This window comes from Ascaphus truei, chromosome 4 (assembly GCF_040206685.1).
Source record: "Ascaphus truei isolate aAscTru1 chromosome 4, aAscTru1.hap1, whole genome shotgun sequence".
NCBI lineage: Eukaryota > Metazoa > Chordata > Amphibia > Anura > Ascaphidae > Ascaphus > Ascaphus truei.
The window spans coordinates 53,943,392-53,963,819 of record NC_134486.1 but is presented as its reverse complement, the minus strand read 5'-3'; the positions used below and the strand labels follow the sequence as shown (position 1 = coordinate 53,963,819).

Here is a 20,428-nt window from a genome sequence, read left to right as displayed (position 1 = left end):
ATTTCCCAGAATCCCTTGCTGCAGTGGAAGTGCTGTATGCTGGGTGATGATGGGGAAAGGCGGGGTTGCAGACATGCCTAAGACATGCAGATGAGCATACAGTTGTATTTGTGTATATATATATATATATATATATATATATATATATATATATATATATATATATATATATATATATATATATTTTCCATTATCCAAAAAACAGCCGGCACTCCACTTGAAATTAAACAAAGTTTGGTGCTTATCCCATAACACAATAATAGACCATACGATACCGGTTGAAGCACAACATCAAGGGACAGCACACAGGTAAGTTGATCACAAGTTCTTTGTATTGAAAAAGAGACACAAAAAACAACGTTTCGGTCCCCCAGTGGGACCTTTCTCAAGGTGGTGCATATATAAATATATATATATCTATATCTCTCTGTTGTGACTCCTTCATTGTTGTTTAATATTATAGGGGCTATTGAGGGAGTGAGGTTTAATAACTATCTATATTAGTTATATCCAGTGTTTTTGAGGCTCCATTCTTTAAGCAGAAGAAGCTCCGAGTGGTTTTAAGTGTACAGTGGCACTGGTTATGGTAGCATGTTTATTTTCAAATGGGCTTAATATAACACGAACAGATTTAAATGCAAATATCCTTGCAAAAGCATTAAAAAAGCTAATTTAACACGGATGCAAAGATCATTTTAAAAAAACTAACTTGAAAAAGATTTTGCTGCTGCTGCATCAGAAAGTGTTCCTTTCATTTTCTAAGTAGATTGTCAAATAACTCTTCAGTTCTGTGCATTAAGAAAGGATTTGGGAAAATGCCACGTTGTTTATGGATATTTAAAGCGTTCGAGCCAATCACTCTGCCTATCAAGGCGCTTGCCTGCTGGCAGTATTTAGTGACACTGAGAACACGGCTTCCAAAGTATATTGAGAAACTTGGTAAACAATAGTGTAGAAATAAGAGGACTGGATTCCTATTAAGTTAACCTTCTTAAAATAAACAATAAAAGCAACCAAAAAACAAACAAATCTGTCTTGCATGTTCCACGTAATTTAGAATTTGTTTCACTTTGTAATTCAATCATTATTGTGAAATGTATTTGTTTAATTGTACCCAAGTACCGTGCTTATCTTGGTTTTATTTGACATACTGTAGATGTAAATTTTTGACATCCGGTTTACAATATCTATGTCAAATCTTGAAGTTTAGAATATTCTATTTAAATTGCCTTTTTTCTGGATCTCCTTACTTTTCTGGTTGACTTCTGACCACACTGGCTTTGCGGACTGAAGCTTTAAGATTCATAGGGGCCTTTATTCAATAGACTGAAAAATCTGCTTCAGAACAAAAATGTGAACTTTTACCACCAGACACAAGCAAATGATTTCATCTAATTCAATAACCATTAGATATACATAAAAATCAGCTAAAAGAGGCCCAAAGAAAACCAGAAAAGGCGCAGAAATAAAGGCGAAATTGAAAAATATCCCAAAAATTAAGCAAAAAGCCTCCATCTTGGACAGGAGTTCCTGATAAGCAGGCCCTATATATATATTTTGTTCATTCAGATGGCTTTATATGCTTTTCATATGAATGTATGGGTGCCTCACAGCTCTCTACCGCATTATTAATGGATATTCTGCAGCTTTGTCATTTTGGCTGTGGTGACCACCCGAAAACGAAAAAGATTTACCCCCAAAACACACTTCAGCTCATTATAATAGCAACTGTAAATCTGGCCGAAAATAGATTAATTGTAGGGTTTTTGTATTCCAATGTCTGCCTTGGTTATCTATTCAAATAAAGGGTGAACGGCTCCAGACTTTTTTTTCCCTGTGAAAACCCGCAGAAGCTGCCTCTTCTGAGTATATTGACTAGGGCCCTAAGATGTTTGATGCATGTAACTGTGTGTATCGTAGGAGGCTCCTTATCCCTTGAAGGCAGATACATCCAAACTAGGAAAAAACTGTAATTTGAATGTTTTCATGTAATAACTGTGTGCTTAATATATCAAAGGTCTAAATATCAATAAAATAATCAAGGTAAATGAATACTCGAAGTAATGAACATGATGGGTTTTCTGTGTGCGGCTCTGTTCAGTGTTCTGCTTCTCTAACACGTTCCGTGATGTCCTTTAGATCTGCCTATTGCAGGGACCATTTGGTTACTGCAGGGCAGGGGTGTTGAAAACGAGGTTTTGATTTTGATATAACATTTTAGTTTGACTGAACTTTTTGTTACCAGTGATGTATATCACCAGTGTTAGAAATATCTATGCTGCTAGCTTGTTGAGTAACATTGTAACTTTCCTCTATGGCAGGGGGTAGCCAACTCTAATCCTCGAGGGCCACCAACAGGTCAGGTTTAAAGGATATCCCTGCCTCTGCACAGGGGGTGCAGTCTTCGACTGGGCCACAAGATTGATTGAGCCACCTGTGCTGAAGCAGGGATATCCTGAAAACCCGATCTGTTGGTGGCCCTGGAGGTCTGGAGTTGGCCATCCCCTATAGAGAGCTGAAAGTTATGCGAAACGAGATTTGATGTCTATGGAAACCTGGAACTTCCTTTTCCATGAATGACCTCCCCAAATAGGCAACATGGCAGCCCTCCTGTCCTTACTTTGTCAAATGTTTGTCACCTCACTATGCCATTAATTAGAAAAACAATAAACAAAACAAGAACAAGAGAACCTTACTTGTCTGTGTAGCGTGCCTGTAGGGACATTGGGCTGCAGCTGTTGAATGCCTCTTCTGATGATGGCCATACTGGCTTTCTTTTCATTTTAAAGATGGAAGCATTGGAGAACTTGGTGGAGATGACTCAGAAACTTTTTGAGTGTGACAGAGATGACATGTATTGCCACCTACTGAAGCTCTGCAGTAAGTATTTTTCCAGCAATTGTGCAATGTTATGATGTGCTTGATACTAATGGAGTACAAGTACTGTATCTGGTTTATAAAAAAAAAAATTCTATTGATGGGAATGTCTTTTATCTGCGCTATAATAATCTAGTTTTATATTGCTACGGTCTTAACCAACTTAGCATTTCATCCAGGTGTCCTTAAGTGTCAGCGAGCTGATCAATTACCCCTTAGTACCTAGGAAAGAATCATTTTATTCCATCATATTTTATAGAATTACTTTTATGCTAGAGTTGCCAGACACATTCGATGCACAAATTGTGCATTTTTCACTTAACTGCCTTCATTGCCGCATGACTTGAGAGCTTGCTGGAGGTTTGGAATTGATGCTTTCCCTAAACAGATGCAGCATTAAATATTGAAGGATTTTTAATTGAAACAGCCGCAACATATCAGAGAGATCTTGCAGGCCTTTTAAATGTTTACTGCTTTATTACCAAAGTGGCTTAAAAGCACTTTTTCCCTGTAGTTCTTGTAAGTGGAATTGTATTTAGTTTGACCCGGTTGGTTTCCCCATGCAATGTGTACCTACTCTTCTTATTTCTGTAAGCCATGTGAACTAATATAGATTGTACCTCATCAGGGTTTGGCAGTCATCCCTTCCGCAAGTTATTGCAGTTGAACTATGCAAATAAAGCACTTGTTATATAATTTAGCTTGAGACATTACATTTAAAATGTTTGAGTACATATTTGAATCAGAAAGGGAAAATACATTGGAGGGCTGCTGGACCTCTGCTTCTGCAGCTTATATGTTATACAAGTGAAACAGACACTTTCTCAGAGAGGATTCATTCTAGTGTTCACGTATTAAAGCAGCAATCACCGCCTTTGATCCTTTTGGATGATCCGAAACAGGTTGTGGTGATTACGGTGTTTCAGAGAGCGTTTGTGGAGAGCATTAGCCCACTTCCAAGATGGTCACTTGGCAGCTGCCTGGCTGTGAGCCAGTTATGGACGGAGACATCTTAAAGATTTGAGTCACTGGCTGCTTCCTGTTAATTGGCATTATAAATTCAAGAAAATGGTGGTCGACAGGCAGTTTCTCCTTAGCAGAGTTACTCCCAGTTGTTATATGGTGACTGTCCAGATCAAGAAAACATCCAGATTGTAACCGTGTATAGAAGGAAAAAATAGTATTCAGAATGGATTGTTGCTTTAACCCTTTAAGCATGTTATTAACCAACCACGGAGGATCCCTCCAATGTACACCACTTGATGCAGTAAGGACAGAAAACATTCTAGACGTTATCTATATTACTCATCCAGTCTTTACACAGTACAGTATATAAACAGCAGATGTTCAGGTTATGACATGGACATGCAAATGAGCACACTGTGAGTGGAAGCTTAAGCTTCCAATTTCCTTTTTAGAATCTCCTAAAGCTTCATCTTGCTGCACTAGCCAAGTTGGTTTAAAGAATGAGCCCAGCAAACCTGCTCAGATGCTAAGCACTATTGCATACTTGTTTAAATAAGTTTTAGGAACCATTTTTATTATCAAATTAGTTTGCAATAGATTCTGCACTTGTGAAAGAAATATTACGTGTGTTTTAATTACCTAGTGGGAAATTTTGAAGTTGGGAGTTGTAGGGAAAGCTCACCTCCAGATGTCCTTAACTTTGCTACTTCTCCTGTTATCCAGTCTTAGGCCTCGATTATAGTGGCCGCGTGTGACGTCACGCGTGTGCGTAACATGCACTACTAGCTGGAGGCGATCCGGAGGCGTGACCATGGCATCACGTGAGCAGTTCGCCCTCATTGGCTGAACCGCTCATGTGACACGGCCGTGACGCAAGAAAAAAAATTGAATTGTATTTTTAAAACGGTTGCGCGTGGTCGCGCGCTCTATGGGCCTGCCTCGTAGAGGTACAGCTTGTGGCCACTATAATCGCTGCCTCTGGCTGAGACTTGGTACCTCTACATTCTCATTCAAACTTTACAACTTCTGCAGCAGCCGGTATGAATAATTCTGTCGTAATGTTTCAGAGGAGAATAATGACTGGCAGAAAGCGGATTCAGTTTGGACTAAAATACAAGAAGAAAATATAATTCCCCGGGAGAGAACATTGAGGTTGTTGGCAGAGATCTTTAGGAGCAATGGCAAAGAAGTTCCTTTTGAAGTGCCAGAGGTAATGATACTATGTTTCCCATTTTGTTGCAAAAAGTTCTGAAGGTCTATTCCTGTTTGGCTGATCCACAACAATTTCCAATTTCCCTTTATCTCAACATAGCAGAAAAAATCAGAAGGGATCTTACTTCCGCCTTTTCTCAACATACAATTTATAAATCCCTCGGTTCTTTTTGTTGTTGTTTGGAAAAACAATGAATGTAAAAGTATTTTTATGGCAAATGGTCACCGACGCTTCTGAGCCCCCTGATCATTTTAAATTGCAGCATTATGTCCTCAGTAGGTATGAGTCTCGGACTAGTGCTTAACGAAAGCTATATTTATTATTCAGTAATATTTTAAACAGTATTGGGATTTTTACATTTAAGCTTTCAGACTGCCTTCCCACACACCATTTAAAATGGGCAAACCGTAAAGTTAAGATGTTACACACCATACAGGTACACCTATATACGCTAACGTATACCCTTTATTCCAATGTGTTGAGATTTACTGTTTTCTTTGCATTCATAATATTTGTATTAATATTCTTCTTCTTGTCTTTTAAAGTCTTGGTATAAAGATGCTATGGAGCCCAGTATTCCCCAGTCTTCCACGCTCTCAGAAAGCTCATACCAAAGGGGAGTGCTTGTTCTCTGTAAAAAGGGAAAAGCCAACGGTAAGCGCATTTGATCTGGCACACAGTGGGAACTGTCATAGTTACAATTTGTTCTTTACACAGGATTGTATGTTGATCAAGGGTTAAGTTACAAGACTTTAACAATAATGTATTTCCTCCAAGAACACACAAATATGGTAAACTACAGTATGTTTAAACTTCAATTATTTACATGTTTTATCAACCGTACATGGAATCGTTCATTGAATAAAAAAGGATTTATTTAGAGAGTAGGAATCCATTTTGCAAGTCATAGACTTTTTTCCTATATATATATATATATATATCAAGGTGCAGTTTTGTCCCAATTTTACTACTGAGTGACTTGGATACAGTAAATATACCCCATGTTTAAAGAGATGAGAAGATTTGGTAGATTTGCTCGGTCCTAAACTGTATGGCTTTCACTATATGTGTACCACTTGATATTTTTATGTATTTTTAGCAAAATATGGTGGTCTCAGTAATATGTTTTGTTGATGCATTTCACGAGCCACAAATGTCCTGGATTCCATGTGAACCTGAGTGTTTGCACATTTCACACCTCAATGGTAGGCTGGTATAAGTAAACTCAAGTAAGGCTGCGCTTATAGTGCCGGCGACAGCGACGCAATGTCGCGTCAAAACAAATGCATTACCACCGTCTAAATGAGATTTTTCCAGCGACCATAGCCTGACGTCGCAGGCACTGTAAGCGTAGCCTATGGGGTATCGCAGCTTGGTCTCGTGTCAACTGCTTTTGACGTGAGTGACAGTTAATGCAGGATTGAGCTCCAATACCCGATATCGAAGTTTAGTTTCTATCCCCTTAGTGTGTAATTAATCCTACAGTTGCTCCTCTTAGAGGTAGGGCTTTGTGCTTCGACCTGAAGGAGCAGCCAATAGGTAGTGGAACTCTCTCTTTGTTGCAGCTACAATGTTTAGATTTAAGAAAGAAACCAGTGAAAATATTGCATAAATTAAGTATACAATTGAAGGCGATCAATTAAACAATTAAATGGCGCATTTCACAATGACACTTAAATGTTATTTTCCATGGATGTTTTGTCCAGTCATGAGAGCTGCATCAAGATTAATTTAAACAACGGTAAATACCCTTTATACAGCGGTCACCGTGCTAGATATCAGATATCAGATATGTTTTACACACAAATACCTAGGACATACGGGGGATAAATGTGGGAGGCAGAAATGGATGAGGAACATTGTGTCTCGCCCATGTAAATAAGCCATGTATGTTGCAATATATAGACCAGTCATTTTCAACCGGGGTTCCGCGGCCGCCAGGGGGGCAGAGCTGGGACAACTCAAGCTCAGCAGCAGCAGTGTGTGTGTGTGTGTGTGTGTGTGTGTGTGTGTGTGTGTGTGTGTGTGTGTGTGTGTGTGTGTGTGTGTGTGTGTGTGTGTGTGTGTGTGTGTGTGTGTGTGTGTGTGTGATTCTGGGAAACCCCAACCCTCTCTTTCCTCCCCCTCATAATCTAATTCTAGGGTTCCTCAACCAAAAAAGGTCAAACCACTGATCTCTACCAGGGGTGCGCAAGCAGGGGAGATGGGAGATTTTTCTAGGCGGGCGCGGTGGTTGCAGAGGCCCCGCGCTCTTCCCCACGGCATTTAAATTACATTCCTGGGGGTTCGCGTGTGGCCCCTGCAACCTATTACTTACCGAGATTCAATGACGTGTCGCCATGGCAATGCAATGTCAAATGACGCTGCGGGGTCATGTGATGTAATTTGACGCCCGTCGCCATGGCATCGAGGCATCAAATGATGCCACAGGGGTCACGTGACGTCACATGACCCTGCGGCATCATTTGACGCCGGGAACTGAGGGCGCGAGCACCGGGGGCAGCAGGCGGGGCGGGGTGGGGGGGGGGGGGGGATACAGCTGCAAAAGTTTGCGCACCCCAGATCTAGACCACGACCGTCCACATTAGACCTGTCCCATTTCTTCTCTCCTTTTTCCATGGGTGATTGGTTGATAGATGGCCTTTCTATAGGGTTTTCCAAAAAAAAAAAAAAAGTTTTTTATTTTTATATTGTTACCATAAGCAAAGCCGAGAAACAGAACATGGTGCATCTGAGCGGTAGTATAATGTGTATGTGTGTCATGAGTCATTCTTTTGGGTTTTTGATGTACACAGGTCTCATAAGCAATAAAGGCTGAAGATGCGAGTTATTAACACACAAAGGAGGAAGGCGGAGGGTGAAGGGAATGTGACATTTTGTGTTGGCAAGTTGTCAGTTTGCTAGTAGACATCTCTGAAAAGAAGCTGAAGCAATGAATGATTGTCATGGCAAAAATAAATCATGTCATTGAGTGTTTACACGTGGGTGGCATTACATTTATTATACAGCCATCAAAATGAGTGCAGCTTTAAAACATAATGACCCAATCTTTAGTATGTGTACAGTTGTCATATTAAGTTCATCTCCACATTCTGCACCTTCTGAGGTTTCTGTTATTTGCCTAACTGCTCTTTACTTTTTTTTTTTTTGTGTGTGTGTTCAACAAAACAGACTTTTGAAGACAGTTTATGTATTCAAAATAATATAGAAAAACAGGTGTTAAATTATTATTTCATTATCTTTGAAGCACTGATAATGAAAAACACATTTTTATGTTTTGGTTTTTGATGTGTTGAAAAGCAGCAGCAACTTTTTATAAAATATTTAATTCGTGTTTCTCTAGAAGCTCCTATTTAACAGAGGGAAGACTAGTTAGACTGGTTTCCAGCGACCTAGTTCACAATTCAAATATTTCTGTGAGTTAGATTTTTAACCTTTGCGATGCCGAAGGTCTGACCACAACAAAGTGCAAGCGGACTTCCGGGAGTGCGACTTTCTGTAAGGGTCACATGGTCGGTACCCGCTCCCTTGTGACTCCGTGAACGCGTCCCTCCCGCCCCCTCCCCCCTCCCCTCCCAGTAAACAAGTATTATGTAATGTTATAAGGACCCCTGGAATGCTGGCCCTTGTGAGATTTGGGGCACCATAAGGGTTAAAACCCGCTTGAGAATGTCACTGCCATTTGTGATCCGATTGGAAAAGGCAAAGTAATGAGATGCTTGCCCCTTTTGTCAAGCTGCTCTTAGTATGTAGTTTGAGGAGAGGTTTATTTCACTGTTGGAACAATTCAGTGGAACGAGTATGCAAAACTGCATGGAGGCGTGAATAAGAGAAGGAAACTTGTAGTAGTATTTAATCGTCCTTACAGCAAACGGTTTGCTTAAACAAAGCATACTGCTTTCCCCAAAATCATCTGTTGTTGTGCCCTGCCTTTCAGAGAACTGATATCAGGGGGTATGCAGTTTGCCAGTGGGAGAGAGGGCAGGTCTTGTTGAACCAAGCGAAACCAAGCGACATTACGCAAAACTCCCGAGTTTTGTTATCTTGCTTACATACGAATGTTGAGAAACTATTTCAAGATGCTCATAGTGTTTAGATTAAAAAATAACATGAATAAAGCCGAGAAGAAAGGAATCTTTCCCCTAAATTTAACCCAGTTAATAATTCACTAGCATTGGTTCTTTTTGGCCTTGGGATAAACTGCCTTTTTAAGACCGTATCATACAGTACACAGCTTTGACAAGCACAGGCTCTGCAGTGGCACTGTGATACATTGTCTTCTGAATGTGTGAGACCTGACAGGTCGTTAGCTTATAAGACTATATTCAATAGCTACTTAAATTTAGAATGGGTCCTTTGTAAGGTCATTGTTTTATGTTTAAACTCTTATGAGAACTAAAAATGTGTAGCTACTGATTGATGGTGGTAGGGGGGGGGGTGGTTCTTCTCTCCCTCGTAATTTGCTTCCACACACTTCAGTTTGGATTATAGTTTCAATGAAATGTTTACAGCTACACAATTTTGTTTTAGAAGAATTATGGAGTGAGAAGTGTGGCTACCATTTTTTTTTCCAAACATCTTTTCATACACTGACAGTTATTGTGAATATGTGAAATAAAACTGTTAATCAGTCAAACAAGCGTCGCTCAATTTACTGCTTAAATATCTGTCTTTGCCAAATAATTTAATCTCGCTTTGTATCCCGGCATTTCCGAGTTGTTCAACAAGGCAGGCGCCCATTTTGAACTTTTAATATGGTTTAACCTGTTCAGTGCAAGTCAGACGGGCAAGATATTCCATCCCACTTTATTGTTTAACCTCCGACTCATAAAGCTATAGATTCCGATGACTTCCAAAATCTGTAGCTTCGTTTTCCCTCAAGTAAACAGTCTTATTAACAGTCAGATTATTTTATTAGTGTACAGATACAATATACAGATAATTATTCATGTAGGATCTTATACAGTATATGATGGGCTTGTGCCTTTTTTTCCTTTTATTTTTTTGTAAAATACAAATGTGTTTTTTTTTTTCTAACTGGGACCTGTGGGAACCGTATTTTTCAAGGAAAGTTTGCCTCACATTTTCAGGTATTGCTTTTGTTTTTACAGAGCTAAAATAGGGTTTCTGGAGAAACAGAAGTGACTATTTTTACTTCTGCATTTCTCCATTTCTCCATTTGCCCTTTTATCATTCTTCATAACATTATAGCACCAGATAGCCCAGAACACGGGGAAAGGTGTAGTTGGAAACATGTGTATCCCAATGTTTTGCAAAATGCTTTTGGAATGCGTCTGATGCAGAAATGGGACCACTTTGACAAATTAATTGTTAAGGAAGCGATAATACATTTTCCATATAGCGCTTTTCTCCCAGTGGGACTGAAAATGCTTCACAGTGACGGTATAGCACGAGTACGCAGTCCTGCACTTATCATTTTACGGGCACAGTCCTGATGAGTTTACAATCCTTGTTTTACTACCTCATGCACAGGGACTTGCCTACAGTTATAAGGATGTGTAGTGCCAGAAACGGAGTGGTGGTGCACAGCGCGCATGAAAAACCAAGGGCTGGAACTTGCAGCAGTATGAAAAAATGTATTGGCGCATCACACAAAACAGGGTAAAAAAGCTAAAGTGCCAGAAAGGTGCAAAACGCGTTGGTGTTCTTTACCCTGTTGTGTGTGATGCGCCAATACATTATTCATACCGCTGCAAGTTCCAGCCCTTGGTTTTTCATGCGCGCTGTGCACCGCCACTCCGTCCTAGTTGCTACACATCACTTTGATGGCTGGAGCACGCCAATGGAAGCCCACACCTTGAGGCATCCCGTGAGTATCTCTACTGTCACTTTCTCAATGAAAGTCACTTGGTCTAGGTAAAGCACCGTGGACATTTCTTGCTACATGAATAGCATCAGATTTTGAGGAATAGACTATTTCAGGTTTTTCCCAAGTAGATTAGACCTCAGTCTCCTTTTTTCACCATTGATGCATTTTAGAATGTTATACTAATTTAAGCTACTTCAATTAAGAGGACTTCTTTCTACCTGTGGGATCAATTAACCTATAAGTTATGTGGAGTTTTTCTATCACATATTTTCTAACTACACTCGTATGTATCATGGATATCTGCACACAAGTTTTTTTTGATGAACTGTCCTTGGGCTATGCCTTAATTGCTTCTTCCACAGGGCTTTAAAGTCAGTGTCGATGTTTTCAATGTCCGTCCCCTTACCGAGCGACTCCTTCAGCCCAGATGAGGATAAGGCCACGTCCATAGCAGGGGAAGCCGCGCTAAGCCGTGCGGAAGCTCCGCGCTGAGCCCCTGCATCCTCCATGAGGATGTCTTTAGAGGGGGCTCACACGAGCATCTACAGGTGTGCTGACGAGTTGGATTTTTCAGCCGACAGCCAAGCTGTTTTTCAGCGCGCTGTCGACTGAAAACATCCAATCAGCACGAAGCAGCGTCAACGTCGCGGCGCCTTGACGTTGACGTCGGTGCGTTGCAGGCGATTGGCCCAGCGAAGTCACTGCCCCGCCTCCCTCTGCCTCCCCCCGCCTCCCGATCGCGCCCGCTGGCTCGCGTGCATGAAATCGCACAGGCTTCAGCAGGCGAGCCTCAGCGTCAGCGCGGTTCAGCACTGCTCCCATCTCTATGGACGCAGCCTAACTTGTTTAACTTTACAGGGCAGTTACTGCAAATTAAATTATCTAGATTAAACAGGTTCTCAACTCCAATCCTCATGGACCTTTAAGAGTGCAGGTTTTAAGGCTATCTTCTCATTGACACAGGTGGTCCAATCATTGTGACTGAACCACCTGTGCTCAGGTGTATCTTTAAGACCTGGACTGTTAGTGGTCCTTGAGGACTGGAGTTGGGAACCTCTGGTAGAACATTTGTATTTCAGTATTGTGAGATTATTAAACAACCAAGATACAGCCCAACAGAGCAGAAAAGCATTGAAGTAATCCACCGTCATGTGTAACACTTCCATTTGAAAGGTTATTTGATACATATTTTTTTTTTGTAGAAAAAAAATAACTAAGTTGAACAGGTTTGTGCGCTTTCGGAAAGAAGCAAATGGTTGCCACGTTCTATAACCCTTTTATTTTTTTTAACATTTTTTATAACGTTAACTGAACCAGGTATTCTCCCTACGCTCATGCCCCTCCAATTCAACCGCGGTGCTCTTTCCTCCGTGAACGCCCCCTGATTATCAAGAGACCATCAGTCTTCTCCCTGTAATATGGCAGCCCTGCTCGGGCAGTCAAGCTGCAACGTCAATGCACATCATCCCATTGGTTTCCATTTGTAGCCAAACGCAGGCACAATAAAATACAAAGATTTCAGGGCCCAAGAGGTCCCTGTAGGTTGAAGAACTGTGGTTCAGCTCAAGGGATCCCAGCTTTAGGTACAAGAAAAACTAATACGGGGACTGCTGCTTTAATGCTTTTTCGTTTTTATTGTAGAAGCCTATAATATGTTTCTGGAAGCTGAAAAGAATATGAATGTATTGAACTCATCTGGCTATTCAAGTCTGATCAGGGCACTGCTGGCTGAAGGTTTGCTTGAAGAGGCCATCAACGTGAGAAGCATGTAAGTCTTCAATCTTTACTATTCTACTCTTTCTAATTCTTAACGCCAGTGTTGAATATTTTCTATGTCATTATTGATGTACGCAACTGTATAACAAGCTTAGTAAGGCGCCCATAATGCAGGCATTGACTATTACTTCTACCACTGGAAAAGCTTGCATCTGTAAAACATTTCTTTATTTCTAACAAAAGCTTGTTTTCTCCGTGGGGGCATGCCACAGTAGGAGAGGGCACATCCTTTCAACACTGGTATTATGTAATCCCATTATACGTAGCTCTTCCATTGGTTCATCATTTTAAATACGAGTGTTTATCCCTTAAAGCAGCAACTTCCTATGCTAGAGTTTAACATTTGCTTATCCTGCAGAAGCAGGTGTGGTGGGTGACACCTGCCCTGGTCTTGCATCTTTGCGATCCCCGGTTCGGTCACTGTACACCCCGGTTTTCTAATCTTGTCTGGGTGGATAATATGGCCACCGACAAATAGGTGAATTAAGATGACGTCACTGCAATAGGTGATAGTCTTATTATTGATTTTGCTGCTATATCCACTTGGAATTATGGTGGCGATCAGCAGCAGAGATGGGAAAATCCTGAAGGTTTAATTTGCAGGGTGTTTCCGCTGAATAAGATGACACTTTCTCACCCCCCCCCCCCCCCTCCCCAATCTTTGGGTTGTTGCTGCTGCTCCAAGTGCAATCTTTCAATTCTTTGTCTAGCAGTGCGTTCAGTATGTGTGGTTTAACCATGGTATGCCTGCAACTTGTCAACAAATCGAAAAGACACCCAGGCACTCTTTTGTAAACGGAGATGTTATAAGACCAGCAGTATTGAAGACTCATGCCCACCAGCATAGATTTTAGTCATGTTTGTTTGTCTAGTGAGAAGTACGAAATGGAACCATAACCTACCTTTTTTACTTTAAAATATGTAAAGATCCTACTGTTAAGATGTCCAGAACCTCTTGGTCTCTTAAGAGCTTTTCTAGAAAATTTATTGTGGACCCAGTCGCAGATTTTCTTGTAATGCTTATAAATTTTAGGTTTATTCTCTGTAGAGAGAGCCTAAGACATTGAAATTAGAGATGCAGTAGTATTGGAATGAAAGATTAGGTCCGTAATAGTGACCAACATCTATTTAATCACACTAAAGATTGAAAGATTGGGGGAAAGTAAATCCTGTGTTACATGTAATTTACGGTCTCATGCGTGAAATGTTGATTTAAGGGCTTTGACAGATGGGACAAAGGAAGGAGCGGAACTGAGCAATGGGTGCTTAGGCAGGGATTAAGAGGATTGCTTGGTAGAGTAAGAAAATCCTGAGTCCAATGACTATTTCTGACCCCCCAGAGGCTGAAAGTGACTGAGAGGATAGTCATATTGTGTACTCCACAAAGGATTTTCTAGGATTGCTGAGAATAATTTAGCAATGACCCTGCTTACTTCCCAATCTGCTCAGCACACAAATTCGAGTAGGTAGGCTGCTCAGTTGTTGGCCTCAAGATGATCAGAGCGGTTTATCTTGATTGTTGATATACTAAATGACAGTGACCTCTTCATCGCTTCCCTACTCTCACTGCTTCTCCCTGCTGGAGGAGATTTTGTTTAATCTAGAAATGAACTTTGTAAAGTTATGCCTGGATTTCATTAGGGATTGCTACATTTGGCAGATGCTTTCAAACAGATGCAATTGAAGACAAGTCATTTTTTTGATTTGAAAGCTTGCGCTGGCTTTCTAATAGCCGAAGCTTGTCATTGGAGAAAACGCAGCAAGTGTGTGAAGTTTCCTGTGTTGTAGGGGGTCAGCCTTTTTTTATTTGGCCGAGAAGTGGTTTTATTTAATCTGACATGTGGCACAGAGCATGTTTTTTTCTCCGTTTTGAAAAGGATACGTCTTGGTGACTAGAAAGTGAAAATTAATCCGCCAAATGATATGATGTTCACAATACGCTTCCGTCTTCCAGTGAAAGTATGCAGCCCTGAAAATAAATGTTTGAATAGTTTTACATTTTATAATTATGGTGAACGTTAGGGGAAAATGAGAGAGGGAAAAAGTATCCTGCCTAATATACAATAGAGCCGCGCCAGGCGTGCAGTTATTTTAGACATCTAATATGTCAGCATTCAAGAATCTGAACCGATTGTTTAAATAAAAAATAAAAGAAAACTCTCTTACTTTGTTTCTTTTGTTGCTCGTTTCCAACTCTGTCATCTGTCAGAATGCAAAAAAAAAGTAAAATAAAAAGATTAGCCTTCTATAACCATTGACAGGATAACACAAAAGCTGTCTCCAGGTCGATATTTTGCAGCAATATTTCTAACGTACGTACAGTCGTTTTTGTAATTTCACCTTGGAGCTCAACCATTTATTATCGTATCAGAAGCATGTCAGTAATTCCTTTCTAAATGTCTGCTTATTTTAGCGCCGAGACCCACATCAGGGGCTTCACACTGAACGATGCTGCCAGCAGCCTCCTCATCATAACGCAAGTTAGGCGGGATTATTTGAAAGGTATGTCACAATGCTTGACCTTTACGTCACATTAGTGCCTCTGTAGAATTTTCTTGTAACGCCCTTCGAATACTTAGATAAAGGAGTCCATTTAGCAAATTACCTGCTTATCAAGAGCCTTTTGTGGTAGCAGAGAGACGTAAATTACTGTACATGCATTTATAATACATCTTGAATATGAATGTACTTGTCATTTGACCACTTAGTCCGGTTTCCATGCCATTTAACACAAAATGGGTTTTCTTAAGATGAATCGCTGCGCTTCAGACATGCAAAATGTGTGTCCCAGAAAGCGAGAGTGTGCAGGCTTTCAGCGGTGTTAAAATTCACAGCACAAGTCAGTTTGATTTGGAACATTAACATAATTTTAAAGCATATGAAACAATTTCTCAGCAGTTGCCGTTTGCATTGTGTTGGTTGTGCAATATCAAATGAGTTAAATTGAGTGTTAAATGTGTATGATTGTGCACCAAATGATTACAATATTGATTAAGAAAAAACTTTCAGATTTTTTTTAATAGTCCACAATAACTACGATATATATATATATATATATATATATATATATATATATACTCTTTAATTCTATATAATTTAAAAAAAGAATATATATATATATATATACTTTATGCTTTTTTTCAGCTTAAAATCTTTATCAGGCCATTAAAATCCCTTGTCATGCATTACTTAACGCTGTGTATTTAATTTCCTTATTAATGTTTTAAAATTGATCGTGATGAGTTGCTTGTTGAAATTGCCAATTTGCCTTACACATACAAATTTATATATACACGTGTGTGTGTGTGTGTGTGTGTGTGTGTGTGTATATACAAATATAGGCGGCACACTTTTTTTTTGTACTCCTTTGATAGTAGCTACTGTGATATGTACAAAACATATCATTTCTGAAATTGATAGCTGTTGATCATAACATGTATCCATTATTTGTGTTTTCAGAGAGCTCTGTGAGCTGGCCATTAATACAATGTGCCTGGCACGCAGATTGCTAGTTTATGCTTTACAGTGGAAGCGCACAACTACCATCTGCACAGAATAAATTAGTTCTCTGCGAAGCCCGTTTCCCTGTTGATATGGAGCCCATCGCCGCTTTTGTGTGGGGGTGAGGTCTTTGCCGATTGTTGTCGGGAGGCTCAATTTGGACAAACCTTTCCATATTGCATTCTCAGCAGCTTGCTGACAGACTGCCAGTCCCATCATTTAAATCCCAATCTCAAACAAGCCTGGCATTTCTCTGAAAGTAGCTAATATGAAAAACAGCAAAGTGGATGCTAATCACCTCCTTCCCTGTCTGTTCTGCTTTATGAACCCTGGGATCAGTGCTTACCGTAGCGGTTTTTTGTTTCCTCTCCCCTTTTTCCTCTCGGATAGATGCTCTAGCCTCTTTAAAGGCGCTGCTCGAAAGCGACAAGGTGCCCACTCAGCTGGCAGTCACTCGCCTTGTTCAAGCTCTAGCCATGAAAGGGGACCTAGAGAGCATTGAGAAAGTGGAGAGCATGATGAGAAACATGGGCTCGGCGATTCATTTATCCCAGATGCTCTTTATTAATAACAAAGTTTTGGCTCACCTGAAAAAGTAAGTGAACAGATAAGTAGGCCTTATCCCCTCGAGCCTCTCGCGCGCATTTGGTGCGATGGGGGAAGAGCACAATTGCATAAGCATCGATGTAGGTCCCTATGGTACCAAAGGGGTTAAAATGAAGTGTATGGATTTTCTTACCCCAATAGAAAAAACCTATTCTCTGTTCCTTTGAATCTATGTGCCATGTGAAAACACACCATAAGCAAGACAAATGCTGCCAGATTGTCTGTGTTGCTGAATCCTCTTTGAAGGATGACAAAGGTTGAAAATCACTTAACGAACGCTATTGAATAGCTGAAACCTGTTTTCTTTAGTCGACCTTGAATATGACCTTAATATAAAAAGCTTGTCTGCTTTATAACTGTATTTGTGTTGGAAGCAATTTTGCGCTCTGCAGAATTACAAACCATATTAACATAGTTGTATTCTTTACTTCTAGTGTTAACTACAGTACATCGATTTATACATGAGCATCGGGCTGATTTTATTATATTGGCGTCACTGGAAAATAAAAGTTCTTGTAAATGCTGAGTATTTGCATTGTGTTTGCCTTAATAGGGGAAAATCTGCTATGTTCTTTTTCATTTCACCTTGCTCGCATTCATGCGGCATTAAATTGTGTGGCTGCTATTTGTGCAATGTGTGCAAATCTATCATTCATAGAAGTCTAAATTAATATTGGTCAATATTAAACAAAACACTGATTTTATTATTGAAACTTTAAAACGTGTGTATGTGTGTGTGTGTGTGTGTGTGTGTGTGTGTGTGTGTGTGTGTGTGTGTGTGTGTGTGTGTGTGTGTGTGTGTGTGTATATATGTATGGATAGGTTCCTTACCGAGTAGATCCAGGATCACGAGGCAAGAAGGAGACAGCACACTCAAAGGTACAAAAAGCAGCGTGTATTCAGTAGAAAAACCGGCACATAAACCCGACGTTTCGGTCCTTGAACCGTCGGGTTTATGTGCCGGTTTTTCTACTGAATACACGCTGCTTTTTGTACCTTTGAGTGTGCTGTCTCCTTCTTGCCTCGTGATCTTGGGATCCTGGATCTACTCGGTAAGGAACCTATCTATACATTACCTGTATGGGACAAGGTGTGTGTGTGTGTGTGTGTGTGTGTGTGTGTGTGTGTGTGTGTGTGTGTGTGTGTATGTGTGTATGTGTGTATATATATATATATATACACACACACACACACACACACACACACACACACACACACACACACACACACATATACATATACATATATATATATATATATATATATATATATATATATATATATATATATCAAGCATTAGCTTTATGGGCTCCATGTAACAATGGTTGTTCAGGCAAAAGGTGAAATGGTATGCTCATTTGCATGTAATTTCCCAGAGTCCCTTGCTGCAGTGGAAATACTGTACACTTGGTGATAATGGGTGAAAGGCAGGGTTGCAGACCTGCCTAAGACATGTGAATGTGCTCACAAGTGATCTTTTTATTTGCTATATGCAATACGGTGGAAGTTGCTGGTGGCCTTTTTCACCCACCATAACTTAAAGCACGATGGTATATTGTGTATATATACATAGATATATATACATATATACATCCATATATATACATGCACGCACTCACTCACTTCAGTATTAGGTGATAACTCTTTTTATTTGGACTAACAATAGATGTTAAGTCAAGCTTTCGAGAGTTCTCTCTTCCTCAGAAAAGGTATAAATAAAAAGTATCACTTAATACTGAAGTACTCATTTACTTTGCAATATCGCAACTGTACTAACACGACTATGTCTACTATATTTAAGAGCAAATATGTATTCAGTAAAAAAAAAACATATATATATATTTTTGGTCTGGTCCAATCCCACTACTTTTTTATAAGAGGTGACTTTAGATCTTTATCGTTTGAGGAATTGGAGCAGCAGAACCCCAAACCGTGTTGTCATTATAGGTTATGAAGATGCTTGCTGTGTATTTATATATATCTCTCACACACTAATTTATTAGTGCAGTCCCTTGAAGGTTAAAACATAGAGCAGCACAATGTGTTGAACAGATTATATTTATTATCAATTTTTGAATCAAGAGAGACACTTCTGCAAAATGCAGGTAAATATTTAATTTAATATTGCAAGAAATACAGTAAGTTTTCCACATGAATTATTAAAATACCAGGCCTTAATGTTTTATTTTTCGCTTTTAGGTACCTTTGCTCCCTAGCAAGTCGGCAAGTCACTTTTGTTCAATGAAAAAGGCAGCATTAATGTCACAGTTACTAAGGCATTGCCTAGGTCAGGTTTCATTATAGAATTAAGGCCACTTTTAGGGGGGGTTTCGGTCCGCCGCAAATCTGCTATAGTTACCGCAGCAAAGTTTTAGTATTTTTAACACTGCAGCTTCTTTCAATAAGAGGATGGAATAAATACTTGAAAACGAGAGGTAACTCTCAATGTATTACTTCCTGGTAAAACATTTGATAAATAAAATAAATGGGGTCCTTCGTACCTGCTGCTTTTGCTTTGGGGTATTTTAGCATTGAAATCGAAGTCTTATAATGTTTTGTATTTTCAGTGATAACATTGAAAAAGCGATAGAGTACATAGAGTCCATGTGTACACCCGCAGAGCAGGATTCCCAAATCACAAGCATGGCATACGTGTTCAGAAAGGTGATTGACGAAAAGATGGAACCAGCCCTGGAAAAATGTAAGTTACAGCTGGTACTTCTTGTCCCAATGCCAGTTTGAGCTTGTTTCATCATCCTGTGGTTTCTCAATGGACATCTGTTCTATTTGCTGGACCTTTCATGCGAAACCATTTAGATTTATTATTAGCGTGCTCTCACTCCTCTCAACTTTGTGGAGTTAATATCTTTGACTGAGCCACTGGTTAAGCCACCTGTGCTGAAGCAGGGATATCCTGAAAACCTGGTCTGTTGGTGGCCCTTGAGAACAGGAGTTGGCCATCCCTTGTGTACGTCATACGGGCCCCTGGGGTGGTACTTTTTGACGTACACCGTACGTCATGAGGGCACTGAAGAGGTTATATACAAATATTAGTGGGCAGCATGGACAATACATTTCATGAGTGTCACTATGACGTGGAAACGAAACAGTCATAATTTAAATCATATACATTATAATCAGATCGTTACTGCGTGCAAACCTTCCTTTTTACCTATTGTTTTGGGCATATATTTGTAGGAGCATGGTTTTAAACATATGATAATTTATTTTATCAGGGAACTAATCAGTCATGAGTCACCTACACCTACAGTAGACCTGCAAGAAAACATTAAAATCGGTCAAAACTCTGTTGAAAAGATAGCAGTGTTACTTTCCTCTCCTTTAAATACGTTATCCCATCATATTCCTGTATATTTAATTAGTTCAAAAGAAAAATCAAATCTGGTCTATTGTTTTACAGCTAGTTGTTAAAAAGCTGGTCTCGCTCCCCTGAAACCGGTTTCCGATATCTTTGCATTGTTTGCAATTTCTGAGTCTCTAAGGCCCAAATTTGCTAAATGGTGCTAAATCATAATGACTGCGCTTAGCAACCTCTATCTCTGGGCTCAAGCCCCTAACACAAAAAGAAAACCTGAAGATTCACTTAACTGAACTATTTCAATCAAATATTTATTTTGGAAAGGTTCTCTTTTCTAACT

The 20,428-nt window shown here is 39.8% G+C and overlaps 1 protein-coding gene across 1 annotated transcript in view; it reads left to right on the top strand.

Annotated features, from left to right (window-relative positions):
- LRPPRC (leucine rich pentatricopeptide repeat containing) overlaps nucleotides 1–20,428 on the top strand; it is a 129,966-nt gene that overhangs the window by 96,990 nt on the left and 12,548 nt on the right. Inside the window, exons 27-33 of the mRNA XM_075595782.1 lie at nucleotides 2,790–2,880; nucleotides 4,911–5,053; nucleotides 5,602–5,710; nucleotides 12,528–12,654; nucleotides 15,076–15,164; nucleotides 16,554–16,758; nucleotides 19,337–19,470. Coding sequence (XP_075451897.1) covers nucleotides 2,790–2,880; nucleotides 4,911–5,053; nucleotides 5,602–5,710; nucleotides 12,528–12,654; nucleotides 15,076–15,164; nucleotides 16,554–16,758; nucleotides 19,337–19,470 — 898 coding nt within the window. The remainder of the gene's footprint in view (nucleotides 1–2,789; nucleotides 2,881–4,910; nucleotides 5,054–5,601; nucleotides 5,711–12,527; nucleotides 12,655–15,075; nucleotides 15,165–16,553; nucleotides 16,759–19,336; nucleotides 19,471–20,428) is intronic.